At 51.8% G+C, this 13,960-nt stretch overlaps 1 protein-coding gene across 3 annotated transcripts in view; it reads left to right on the top strand.

Annotated features, from left to right (window-relative positions):
• SNX11 (sorting nexin 11) overlaps positions 1-13,075 on the top strand; it is a 53,675-nt gene extending 40,600 nt beyond the window's left edge. For 2 of the 3 annotated variants that reach the window (XM_069634627.1, XM_069634628.1), the window contains exons 6-7: positions 259-462; positions 12,304-13,075. In XM_069634627.1, coding sequence (XP_069490728.1) covers positions 259-462; positions 12,304-12,424 — 325 coding nt within the window. In that variant the 3' untranslated portion in view covers positions 12,425-13,075. Of the gene's footprint in view, positions 1-258; positions 463-707; positions 908-12,303 lie in introns of all 3 variants that reach the window. The other variant, XR_011283088.1, reaches the window with a different exon arrangement.
• Positions 13,076-13,960: the final 885 nt, after the last annotated feature.

Genomic DNA, 13,960 nt, shown 5'->3' with positions numbered 1-13,960 from the left:
CTCCTAGTGGACCAATAAGCTTGAGGCAGGTTTTCCTTTTCTCTAATTGGGCACTTCTCAGAAAGACAATGGTACTGCCTATTTCTGGGGTTGGGTCATCCTGAATCAAATTAATTCTATCCCCAAGCATAAAGACTGAAAGTAAAGCTGGAGCTCTATCCAGTAGAAATGACTGCAAAACGCTAGCCGTTCCACTAGGACGGTAAAGGTAGCAGAGTGAGGGAAATACAGGCTCATCTGCCCTGCTTCTCTCCACAGAATCGTGCACAGCATGGTGCTACTTTCGGACAGCCAGCTCCATCTGTTTCTACAAAGCCAGCTCACATTGCCAGAGATCGAGGCCTGTGTCCAAGGCCAGGGCCCCCCAGTGATAGATGTCATTCTTGGTTACGCAATGTCCAATCGGGGCTGGGTACAGGAAGAAGAGGAGGCCGCAGTTTCAAGGGCAAGTCACCTCGGCAGGTAAGTGTAGCGGGACAAGCCCAGGCATGAGAGGGGAGGGATGCGTGATTAGCTCTTCTGCATGGTGTAAAGGATGGTGTTTAGGTTCCGGTGTAGGCCTCAGAAGGCAATATGCTGATTGGTGGAGCAGTATACTAATTGGTCCCTGTGGCATACTACTGTTTCTGTGAATATACTTGGATATCTGTGGTGGCTGTTGACTGCCAAGCTCATTTGGTCATCCTGTTTCTGCTTCTCTCCTGCAGACCCTAAAATCGCTCCAGCTTTGTCCTAGGCTTCACCCTGCTGCTGTCTGTTAATTCCAGCCCATGCATTCTGTTATGGAGTTTAACCTCTCACCAGTGTCTTCCTACTCAAGTTACTGTGGGGTGAGCCCCGACTCTGGTATTTCTTGTCCTGGGAATGTTCCTTAGCTCTGCCCCACCCATACTTCAAGACTAAGCAGGTGAGGTCTACACAGGGATATCCATGGTTAGAGAGAGGCGCCTCTGTACTTGCCTAAATGTGGTCAGCGTATTGGAAAATAGAATATACTGCCATTATCATTTCATTTATTTACTGCATGAAGAATGGTAGCAAAGGGATGTGCCTTATACAACACAAAAGAGATAACTGGAAAGTTTGGAATTAATCCTAACCTCTAGCCATTGCTCTGGACAACCCTCCAGACCATCATTTTTCAGCCTGCCAAGCTATTAAAGAAGGGGAAAGACCATATGCAAATCAGGCTTGGTCTGACCCCAAAAGGGGCAGTCCAGCCCAAACTACTTGGTCACATCCGTTCTGCACGAGACCACAAGCATCCCCAGACAGATCTACGTTAAAATCAGAAATTCCAAAAAGCTCAAGATTCAAAATTGCGAAGCTGACTAGCTCTCACTTTGAACCTCAACCTTTTCGAATTCTGTTGTTTTGTTCCCTACTTTGCATTTAATGTATGCGGGTGACACCTGTAAGGAACTCCTGGTGGCAACAGTAAAGACAGGCACAAGTGATCACAGTTCAAGGATTTTTATTGAACCTTATTATGGGTGAGATAAATGCTTAATATAAACCTAAATCTAAGATGGTAGCAAGCTATGACCATCAAATAATAAGACACTCCTAGTGGCGTCTTGTTAAATAAAAAGGGCCTATACTAAAAATTTTTTAAAAAAAACTATTGCCAATCCTTACTACTAAGTAACAAAAAAGAGTGTGGGATCATTTTCACCAGAAAAGAAAGAAGTGTTCACAAAATGATGATTCAGGATGCTTTGGCTGGATCTCCCTTACCCATGTTTTAAATCACGGGACAAACAGAGCACATTCCTGGGCCTCATTAGCACGAATTTCAGAGCCAAGTTCAATATCATCAAAACTTTCAGAGGCTGAAGTTCTTTCCTGCCAAAGTCTTTTGCTTTAGAAGGCCTGTTAACTCAAAGTAACAAACAAATGCACAAAAAGGTATTCCTTCGGTATTCCTGTACCTTGGGCGATTGCTCTTTACTCCTAGGATCTCCCTCTGACAGACTCGGATCCTCTCTCAACTCGTGCCTCCCTCCGTCGGGTTCACTCTGGCCTTTTAAATATATAGCTTGCAATATTCAAATGTCTTTTTAAAAAGCTTTCCACTGCGGGTAACTCTCGACCTGGATCCCTCCTTTCGGTAGCCTTGCGCTTTGGGCGATTGCTCTTTGCCCCCTAGGATCTCCCTCTGCTGGGCTCGGATCCTCTTTACAACTCGGGCCTCCCTCCGTCGGGTTCTCTACGGCCTTTCTTTAACACAGTTCATGTATTGCTCAGTTCATCAGAAAGCAGGGTTTTCCTTATCCTAACTTTCTTTCAGCATCCCTCTGATGGGTTCACACTTTCCTTACTTTACCGTTCACAACCTTGTCGGAAAGCGGGGTTTCCTTCCCCTAGCTTTCTTATGGCATGCCTCTGTCGAGTTCACACTTGCCTTTCTTTGCCTTTCATTACTTGCAATGGGTCAGAGACTTTTGTTTGTACAAGGAGTTTGACGAGACCTTTGTTGGACCACTGTGATGCTTCATGCCACCCTTTCCTAGGGCCTTCTGGTTCTTGTAGTTTCAAAACAGGTCCCGGTCAAAGTCTTTTGAATAAGCACTCAGGTGGTGCCGGCAAAAGTTCAAACACACACACACACAAGTTCTTCTTATAAATTCCTTGCGTTCACAAATGTTGCTGCTTGCAACCTTGGGCTCAACACAGTGAAGTTTACTATCAGTTTCCTCTGACTCACCGGCTGTGCTGAACCCGTTGGCTTCTTTGTTCTCTGGAGTCAAGGATAGCGCCACAGTAGCCAGGTTGCCTCTCTGTCTGCATTATCGATGCAGGAGGCCCCTGTGTACCATTGACATCTGCTGCTCCGCATGCCAGTTGTAACTCCCAGTCTTATGATTTATTTCCCTTTCGGTCGCTTTGCGGTTCTGTGGTCAAAAGCACAAGGGCATTTCCCCTTTCGTCGTCCTTCCAGGTCTCGTCGCCTTCTCTTCCGCTTGAACTGTCAGTTTGGTGTAGCTGTCTCCTCGTGCGTTCGGCCTTGCTCGAAGTGTGCTTTCGTGCTCCACCTTTTATCCCTGTGGGGAAGGGCCATCAGTTGTGCCTGGTTATTGTCGAATGCCGGACTCTGCCTGACCCATGTGTTGGGATATTTCAAGTCAGCTCTGGTGTTAATCCGTTGTCTGAACCTGTGTAAGAGAATGTTTGTGTTGAAAAGAGGGGGTAGAGCTTTTGCATATCTTACAGGGTAGGAAAGGGGAAAGGTGTTACAAGGAAGGGGATACCATGTCTCAACCCTCGGTGTCCCACTTCCACTCCCGCTGACCCCTCACCCAGGTGATCCTCCCTCACTGGTCCACCCCCAGCAACTGGATCCAATAGTGATGGCAGTGCCCTGGCGACCTGGACGGCCGATCTTCGGGGACTAGCGGGTGGGACATCTTCAGTTTTCTCCCACACCCTGCAAACCTCAAAGCCCATAATGCCGAACTAGGCAAGCGGGGGACACCCCCGCAACCCTTGCTCACCTAGTTCGGTATTTTGGGCTTCGTCATTTTCTTTCATGCCAAATTCACAATAAAAGCGCATTCAGCATTTTATTTACCTTATTTTTGTTGCAATGCCTCCCCAGACATGTTTCAGCCTCATTAGGCATCATCAGTGAGGAGTAGCTTGGATCTCTGTGCCCAGCATGCTCGGGACCCACGTCTGGGCATACGTGTCCCACTCTAGGTGAACCATGCAACACAAAAGAGGTGATGGCTGGAAGATTTACGATTAATCCTAACCTCTGGCATTGCTCTAGGCAATCCTCCAGACCATCATTCTTCAGCCTGTTAAGCCTTTACAGAAGGGGAAAGACCATAATCAAATCAAACTTGTTCCGACCCCAAAAGGGGACGTCCAGTCCAAACTACTAGGACCCATCGCTTCATCCAAAGGGTTGTGCCACCGTTCCATTGACAGGGACATCTCAAGGGACTGTGAGTACATTTCTTCTGTGGGTCCTCTACTATTCTGTCCCTTAGTTCTGGATCCCCAGTAGTCGTACTTGGCCATTTTTGAAGCGAGAAGGATTCCCTTTAAGCGATGGATGGAAATGCTCGACTCAGTCCTTCACCTGCGCAGTTACACAGAGGGACGAACCATACACAAGTCAGTCTTCACCGCTCCCCAAACAGAACAGTCCAGCCTGAATTTCTAAGTTACATTCCCAGTGTGTGCCAACACAAGTGACTGAGATCCGGCTTGGTAGGCTTCATCAGAGGTGCAGCTTTGTTCCCCAAGTACATTGGTCAAGGAATCTTTGTCTGGGTATTCACCCCCACACTCCTCCTCCTATAGGGAGACTTATGCTAAATTTTAAAACGTTATTATTGTGCTTAGGGGATGTGGCCTGGCAGTTCTGTCTGACCTGCTGTTCTTAGGGTTATCATACTATGTAAAGGAACAGCTGTCCAAGGACATTTCCATTTGTTATAATAGTTTTAAACCTACCACTTTTTTTTTTTCTATCACTTTTTTTATTTGTATTATTCTTGTTGGAGTCGCCCTGCTATGGCTTCTGAGCTAAATATAGCATCCCATGCTGTGCCTACAGATGAGCCACCCCAATCCGATTTGCTCCCCCCTCCCCAACCGACACAAAAAGGCAAGGACATGTCGGTTTGTGTCACCCGCTGGGGTTTGCGAGAAGTACTCTGAGACCAAGTGCAGATTTAACATGTTTTTATTTATTACAGCACACCGTTAATGTCTGGGTATCCTGTGGTCTGTTCTCAGTGATGGTCGTTGTTGCTTCATAACGACCGTATATTCTCCCACCCCCAGCCCCCCTCTCAATTAACTGGCTGGGTGTCCCCTTAAGAAGGAAAGGCCCACTTTTATTTATGCCGGAGACTCCCTCTGTGGCGGCGTTCTGCGCTTACCCTAGCTGGACCATGCAGGTTTATCTAACCCCTCGGTGGTGGCATTCTGCATCAATAGTCACCTGTTCATGCAGGCTCAACTTCTCCCTCAGTGGCAGCGTTCCGCATCTACAAATAGTGAAGTTATGCCTTCACAAACCTCTATCAGCGTGTTCTTTTTTTTTTTTTTTTAAACTTTGGTTTTATTAACATTTTCTTAAACAAACAAAAGGGCACTTATGCATATTCAAATGGTATAGAAATGACTGGCCCAGTGGCCCCCGCACCCACCCCTCCCGCCACCCCAATACGGCCCCTCCCCCCCAACAACTTAGTCCCAGTGGAACCCCCTTGTAGGGGAGTTGCGTTGCAAGCTCTATAAGGCTGGAGCTCGGAAATGAACGTGAGTGTTGACTTCCTGTATGGCTATAATTCGTCCGCCGTCTCCTGGGCCGTGGGTGCCCAATCCACCCCTGTCTCCACCCAGAGGATCAGTGGACATCCCATCCCCAAGTCTGTTGCATCCCGTACCAATTCGCTTGGAATGAGGCTGAATCATTGTTCATCATTGCCGTTAATTTGTCCATCAAAAACATATTCTTAACCTTCTGTAACCAGTCCTCCTTCGAGAGGGGGGGGGGGGTCTCTGGGCTCTTCCACTTCTGGGCCAGGGCCACCCTTCCCGCCCGCAACATTGTTTCCCACATTCTAGGGTACCTCAGTATGTCCGTGTCCTCTGGGGGAAGGCCCAGCAACATAGTCGGAGGGTTTTGGGGGAGTAGTTCCTCAGAGACTTCAGCAATCCAGCCCCTTACCTTCTCCCAATATGCCTGAACTTTTGGGCAGTGCCACCACATGTCCCCTCGTTCCAGCCTGGTCACATCCCCTTGGGCATGCGGGGACACTCCCGAGAACATTTTCAACAACTTCGCGGGATCTCTGTGCCAACCCTGAAGGATCTTGAAGTTGTGTTCCATGTCCGCTGTAAATAAGTTCCCATGGAAAGCTATTTTGAATATCCTGGACCATGCGTCCTCCGAAATCTCTTCCCCTGCCAAATCGTTCCAAAAAGAACGGAAACGCCACCTCTCCCCCAAGTTTATAGTGTTCAGAATTTTATACATCCCTGATACCGCCTCCCTTCCTTGAGGACGCTGTGTCAAGTAGCTTCTCAAAGGGGGTCAGCTGTCTCTTCAAATCTTGGCCCCATGCTTGGTCGCATAGGATACCCTTCAAACGGAGGTATTCAAATATGGAGAGTGACCCCTGCCCGAGAGCATCCCTCAATTCCCCATATGGTAGGAATTCCCCTTCCTTAAACATCTGCCCCGCCCACTCCATTCCCGAGTCGGACCAAGACTGTGCGCTGCGGAATCCCCTACTGCCCAGTTTGAGGGGGTGGCGCCATAGTGAGGACATCGGGGACTGCCACGCCGTTAAGTATGCCGTCTGGGGGCCTTCCCGCCAAATCGCCCAGAGAACTCCCAATGTAGGGTGGGACTTTAATCTATTCGGAATGAACTTGCGTGGTGCCCATAGGAGGTCTCGAACTTTTAGTGGGTGGGCATCCATGTCTTCCAAGTATGACCAGTATGTGCCCAACCCCTCTTTCATGTGCTCCAGGATCCAGGAGGACATGCAACTGGGCGGCGCGGTAGTAAAGTTGAAAGTCTGGTAACCCGAAACCTCCCTCCTCCCTAGGTAAAGTCAGGACAGCTTTTGCAGTCCTCGGGGTCCTGCCCTGCCAAATAAAGTCACGGACCGCGTTTTGAAGGACCATGAAGGTTTGGTCGGGGACGATAGTTGGGAGAGAGGTAAAGAGGTATAATAAACGCGGAAGTATGTTCATCTTTACTGCCGTCATGCGGCCGTACCAGGACAGAATCATTGAGCCCCATCTCCTTAGGTCTGCTGTGATCCCTGCCATAACGGGGTCGTAATTCATGGGGGCGAGGTTGGACAGGTCGCTGGGGAGGAGGACACCCAGGTATCGGATAGAGACCTTCCCCACTGTTATCCCTTCCAGCTTGTCTAGGGAGTCTAAGCCCGGGTCACGTGTTCTCATGGGGAGCAGGACTGATTTAGATGCGTTAATCTTAAACCCCGAGAAGCGCCCAAATGTGGCCATCAGGGACAGGAGGGGGGGAAGCGAGGACCTCGGGTCCACCAGATAGGCCAGGATATCATCCGCAAACAGTGATAACTTAAATTCCACATCACCTCTCCTAATCCCCTTAATATCTCGGGTAACTCTGACTGCGATGGCCAGGGGTTCCATAGTAAGGACGTAAATTAGGGGGGGAAAGTGGACATCCCTGCCCGGTTCCCCGCAAAAGGGAGAACGGGCCAGATAGCCTGCTGTTCACTTGAACCCTGGCCCTCGGGGCCCTGTATAGCGCAGCCACCCAATCCCGGATGTGTGACCCAAAGCTGATTTTCTGGAGGGGGAGTTCCATGAATCTCCACTCGACCCTGTCGAATGCCTTTTCCGAATCCAGGGACAGGATGCTCGCATCAAGGTCCGACACCTGGGCATGGTGTAACAAATCTATGGTTTTACGGATATTATCTGAGCCCTGTCGTCCTCTTATGAACCCCACCTGGTCTCTGTGGACCAGTTTCGGCAGGATCTCCTCCATCCGCCTCCCAATCACCTTAGCCAGGATCTTTACAACAATATTCAACATAGATATCGGGCGGTAGGAGGAACACTCCGAGGGGTCCCTACCGTCCTTGGGGAGCACCACAATTATTGCCTCCATCATGGAGACCGGGAGAGACCCCCCCTCCAACACTGCGTTGAACACCTTGACCAGATGTGGGGCAAGGGTAGAACAAAACCTTTTTATAATAAAAGAAGACTGTGTAACCATCCTCACCCGGGGAAGTGCCCTCCTTCATTTCGCTGATCACCCGCTCCACCTCATCCTCGGTCACCGGGCCCTCCAACCCCCCCCCCCCCCGCCATCTCCCTGGTCAGGGCTGGGATCTGTATGGAGTCCAGGAACCCCTCGATCTCCTCCTCATCCCCGCTGTATTCAGACGAATAAAGTTTTTCATAATATCGGCGGAAGGCCTCTCCTATATGGGATGTGTCATGGCCTAACACCCCACCTCGTTCTTTACTGCTCTCACCATTTTACTTCTCTGTACCTCCCTCAGTTTCCAGGCCAGAATCCTGTCCGCCCTGTCCCCCTTTTCATAATACCTTTGCTTAACCAATTGGAGACTTCTCTCTGTTTTGTGAAGGAGGAGATCTTTCAACAGGAGCCTATAATCGTCCAGGGCGGCTACCTGGTCGCGGTCTAAGGGTTCCGTAGGGGGGCCCCTCGGATGGAGTTGGGTGATTTTCTCCCCCGGGGACCTCTCCTGGGCTGCCCTTTCCCTTTTTTCCCGGGCTCCCATTTTGATCAGGACTCCCAGCAAGGTGGCCTTGAAGGCATCCCAAAGGGTATGCGAACCCACCTCCCCGTTATCATTGAGCTCATTCTGTGATGGCTTCGAGCACCTCCTGTGCGAGAACCTCGTCCTTCCCCTGCGGTCGCTTAGCACTTCCCTTGCTATAGTGACTCTGACCAGATCGTGGTCCGACAAGGGGACTGGGTCAACCCTGTGTCTAGTTATGAATGGGTACAGGGACTCGTCCACCAAGATGTAGTCTATTCTAGAAAACGACATGTGGATCGCTGAGTAATATGTACAAGAGGGGGCGTCGGTTCTAGGGGTTGGGACCGTGTCCACTAGGCCCAGTTCCGAGTTGACCCTTTGGAAGTTCCGAGCCATGATCTCATCTGCTGCCCTGGAGGTCTGGAGGCCTGCTCATTTCCTGTCCCGGGTTGGGTCCAGGACCATAGTAAAATCCCCCCCAACCACCACCATGCCATGAACAAAGAACTTGAGTTTATCCCTCATCTCCTCCCAAAACTGAGCTTGGCCTTCGTTTGGGCCGTAGATGGCGGCCAGGGCGAGTGGGGCCCCCTGCAGGGATCCCCGAACTAGAAAATAGCGGCCCCCCCGAGTCCTTCAGTATGGCTTCTTTTTCAAAGCTAATGTTCCTTGCTAACAAGATAGCCACCCCTCGCTCCTTTCCCTTGTGGGAAGCACTGAAGACCACCCTAATTCCTCCGCCCCGCAATTTGGGGTCCTTCCCCCGTGGCCAGTGGGTTTCGCTTTGTACTCCCCTTCTCCCCCCTCCCATCCCCCCGGGTGGGCATGAAACAAAACCCCAACTGCCCCCCTTTCCCATGCCCAAACTGAACAAGCCCAACTTTCGTGTACACCCCCTCCCCCCTCCCCGGCATCAAGCCAATTAGTTCCGCCAACACTGGCTTTTGGCCGAACCACCAGCCTGCCCCCTGTGGCCAGGCAATTCACATAAGAAACTGTTCATCATGAGCCCCCATGCCCCCCACAGCTGCGTTCTGTCTATGAACCCCATGTACTTGCTGTTTGTAGGAACGCTGATAATGGTAGAACCTCCGAGTCCACACAAGACTGTCTAGGTCCCAGCGGGTCGACCCCGTTCTCAGTCCTCGGAATCGTTCTGTTCGCCGTCCTTCGCTGGTGATGGAGTGTTCATTTTCCTGAATTTCTGCGCGCCGGTTCGCCTCCTCCTGTCTCCCGACGGGCCGGGGCCACTGGGTCTGCCCTTCTCCGGCCCCGATGGGCCCCTCCAGGGGTTCGTGTCCACTGCATATTCCTGAATCGCTCCCCGTATGTCCTCTTCCGTGATCAGGGTTGACCGTTGGCCCATGTATTCGAAGGTCAGGGAGAAGGGGTAGCCCCATCTATAGCGCACCCCTTTTTCCTTGAGCAACTGCGTGAGGGGGCGGCACATTCTCCGCTTGGCTAGCTTGTAGGCGGAGAGGTCCTGGTATATTGAGACCTGGGCATTATTGTAGGTGATTTCTCGGGCCTTCCTGGCCTCCTCCAGCACTTTTGTCTTTTCCGAATAATAGTGGAACCGGACCAAGATCGACCGGGGGCCCCCACTCTGCCCCCGCCCTGTGCACCCTGTCGAATGTGAGCTCCGTGGTCATCTCCTCCGCAAACAGGAGAGTAATGATGTGCTGCACCGCTCTGGTGACGTCCCTCTCTGTTTTCCCTTCCATTTCGGGCACCCCAAAGATTCTGAGGTTGTTCCTCTCCCTGTTTTTGAAATCGTCCATCTGACGGGCTCTCTCCTCGTCCCTCTTTTCCAGGGCCTCTAGCCTCATTTTTAATTGTATATCTTGGGGCGCTGATGCCGATTGATTAGTCTCTACCTGAAGCAGTCTGTCGTCCGACTGGGCCATGGTTCTTTTGAGACTCGTACCTCTGTCGCCCCTTTCGCTCTCCTGGAAGCGGTATCCCTGCAAGGACTCCCGCCAGCTCATCAGGTGCCTCCCTGTGGTCCGCGGTCCAAACCTCAGTGCCCCTGCCGGGGGGGGTAGGGAGCCCCCTCGGCTCAGACTGCGACTTCCCTCCTGGGGTGCCCAGAGGGGGGGTGTGCGAGGGGGGGGGGACCAAGGCTGAGGGACCTCTCGCTGGAGCGAACTGACCCCAAGCAGCCTTCAAAAGGGGTAGTCTTATTTCGCGGGGGGGCAGGCACACGCCCCACCGTCACCAGACGGGGGCCTCACACCCCGTCCAAACTCGTTATGGGAGTCCGGGGCCTTCTCTGGACACCACTTGGAGGGACGCTGGGAACTTAGGGGCCCGTAAGGCCAGGCCCGTGGGCCTCTCTTGGTTTGCTGGGGGGAAGGGCGCCGCGGCTCTTGCACCCGACCTGTGGAAGCTTGTCAGTTTATCCGCACCTTGATCCCCTCCAGGCGGGCACACGCCCCACCGACGACTGGTGGGGGCCTCGCACCGGGGCAATCCCCCAGTCTGGTGGCGCTGTCTCTGTGTCGTGGGCGGCGGGGGGGGCAGCGTGTTCAACAGGTGCCTCCCGGCATCTGCCGGCGTGTTCCAGGGGCCCCCACCCGCCTCAGATAAATGAGAGGAGGACCCCTCACCTCAGCCCGTTCACCCGTGGGGAGCGGTTCCTGGGCCGCCCGTGACCCTGCAGCTTCGTCCTCCAGAAGGCCGTGGCAGCCCGCGTTGGGAATTCCTGGGGGGGGGCCTCCGCTCCCGGGCCCGCCTCGTTGGATCCGCTCTGCCTGTGTGGACCCGGGGGGCACCGGGTCCTGGTGTCTCCGTTCTGGTCCCCCGGATGAAGAGTGAATCCCTGCTGGCCGCTGCGCGGGGGATCCCAGCGTGCTGTCGTCCGGACCGGGAGGAGGGAAGAAGGGCGGAGGGAGCACGTCTCCTACTCCGCAGCGGCGTCTTCGGTCTGTCAGGGGCCCGGTCCCCTTCCAAGCCGCTCCCCCAAGCCAGAGAAGGGGGCTAGCCGTGGGGGAGGGGTGGGCCGGACAGTGTGTCTGCGTGGGTGCGGGAGGGGCTCGCAACTCCTCCGGCTCTGCGGCCTCCCAGGCCGCGCTCTGTTTCCCGCCCAGGAATCCCAGGTCCCGATCTCCGGATCCCCAGAGATCTCGGACGCCGCTCTTTCGCTCGGGGGTACCCAGGGGGGGGGGGGGGGGCACCAGGCGATTTCACTGGGTTGGGCCTGCCGGGGAGGTTTCGGGGTTGGGGCTCAATTCCCTCTGGATGCCCGGCTTCAGCAGGAGCTATGCACTCAGGCAGCCATTGCCTGTGCACCCCCTGGTGGCCTCTCATCCGCCTGTTTTCTTATAGATTTTCCTGGCTCGTTCAGTATGCCCACAGAAGCGCCTCACTGGCGGCGTTCTTCTCCATCTCATACTCTCCTCTCTTCTCCTGCAGCCCAGACACACCAGCCAAAAGAAAAGTAGGCTCTCATTAATATAAAGTTTCTCCCAACGTTCACACCTGTGCTGGCCTCTCCTCTCCCTTGCCTTCCTGCCAGCCACACCCCCTCCAGATTAACCCCTGCCTCGACAGCCTCTTGCATGCCGTTCTCCTTGGCTCTGGTGGACTGTGTCACTCTCCTTACGGTGCTCTGCCGCTGCATTCTCACAGGTTTCTGGTTGATATGGCCTGGCACAAGTCCAGACTCCACCTCCCTTTTTTGGCCAGAATTGAAACTGATCTGCTCGTAGTCTGTCCCCTTCTGAAGATTACCTAGTAAACAATGTTATGGAATCAAAAGTTGCTCCTAGATCATTCGCATTGGTTCTAATGCAGGGTGTAAAGATCCAAGGTGCATGCTACTAACCAGTCATAAAACGTAACTTGCCCCTCAATGCTCTACATGGACACAGTGCGCCGTTTTTTACTTGCAAAGAGTCAATTATGGCTCCCCATTGGTTAGTGCACATTTTGATCCCTGTAATTGATTCAAAGCTTTCTAGCCATCATTATTAGGTAGTTGCATTGAAAATGATTTGTGCGGAGATCTGATGAAGCTACTAACACTCTCCTCTTTCTGCAGCTGCTTCGGCCTCAGTAACAGTGACTGTAAAAGGTGCCCCCCGGAGCCGTACGACATACGGAATGGAGAAGACCAACAGGGAAGTTCTGATCCGTCATCTCCCTGGCTGACGACTATCTAGGAAACTGTGCACGTAGACTAGAGCAACCCAGGCGTCTTGGGTGCCTGTGTGGGAACATGGTGCATGTTGACCCAAGGACAGCCTAATACTGGATCCTTTTCGGTTTCTGATCAGTGTGAACCGGATCCCTTCAGGGAATGACTCCCAGGAAGCATTGATGTCTAACTTCTTGCATCTGCTGGAGCTAGAAAAGCTGTGACGAGGATAGTTTCTCATTTTGTTTACAAACATGTCCACCTGCTCGGGCAGGGCAGGGCAGATGTTTAGCGTAGCTTGCACTGTATGCACACTTTTTTGTGTTTGGAATGGAATTGGTCATCCCCCACATTGCGAAACCAGGTGCAGTGAATAGCTGTTGCGCACATTGTTTCCCCTCTTTTATTCCCTAAACATACTACCCCTACTTGCAATATTTGCACTGAAGCTTTATTTTTTGGAGGAGGTGCAAGAGCCCCTATAGAGTGTTAGTTTTTTGCCCTTTGTTGCTGCTCAGGTGTGGCAGACCATGGAACACATCTTTCTGCATAGTGAATACAAGATTTTTGCGAGTCTTGGCGCTGCTGTCTGTCTCCACCACTACGAGTTGAAGCCTCAAACACGTGTGGTCTGATGACTGTTGTCGCTGACTGTAAATAAACACTAGAATGGGGATTTCTCATGATTTTTGTAATGTGAATGTATGGTACTACATGCAGGCGCGCTTTGGGAAGGTAGCTCAGATATCGGAGAAAGGGTGTTGCATATTCAGAGAACAATATTTTGAAAAGGCAGGATTTTCCTTTTAGTTCAAGTTTTTCTAGAGGTTGTTTCAAATTGTGTTGCACTCAGTGAACATAAATGTTGAAAACTGGACTTGTAATCAGCCACACTAAGCCATTAACATATTATAATGCTGACAGAGCCCTTCCCATAGCATCACTGTATAATGCATGGCATCTGCTAGTTTGGCGGGCAAGGGGTAGGTATCTGTGGCTGAACTGACCTGCGCAGGGCTGCAAACAGATCCGGTTTTCAGGATATATGTTTTAGGAGACATTTAAATACAATGGATTGTGATGGTGTGGGATCAATGGGATCAAGCAAACCACTCGAGACTCCTACGTTTCAACACCTTTATTATACCATCAGGAAAGGTTTGGTTAAAAACCTGTAGATTCAGGCAACTCGAGGGATTTCTAGATACTAGTATACACACAGGGGCCGTTGTTTGTCCCAGTGCTTTATGTTCAAGACCATAGTACCCAGACCATTCCTGAAATTGAACAGCAGCTCTTCGATGTGGTTCTCTGGCTTAGCTGTGAGAGTAGTCCACCTGGAGGTCGCTTTCCCATGCTTTGTGATTGGTGGCACCGTATATGTTTAGCACCAATAATCTATTTCCCTTACCTTAAGGGATAGCCGTGACTGTTACCAGCAGGACATTCTCAAAACCCAACCCCCTGCCGCCAGTGTGTATGTCACATTGAAGATATTTCAATCCTCCAAAGAGGAATTGCCCTCTCAGGCTGGTCTTTGTTATTCACCTTCCAGGTACTG

This window comes from Ambystoma mexicanum, chromosome 13 (assembly GCF_040938575.1).
Source record: "Ambystoma mexicanum isolate Mex_15411 chromosome 13, UKY_AmexF1_1, whole genome shotgun sequence".
Taxonomy (NCBI): domain Eukaryota; kingdom Metazoa; phylum Chordata; class Amphibia; order Caudata; family Ambystomatidae; genus Ambystoma; species Ambystoma mexicanum.
The sequence above is the reverse complement of the archived record's forward strand: the minus strand, read 5'-3'. Positions and strand labels throughout refer to the sequence as shown.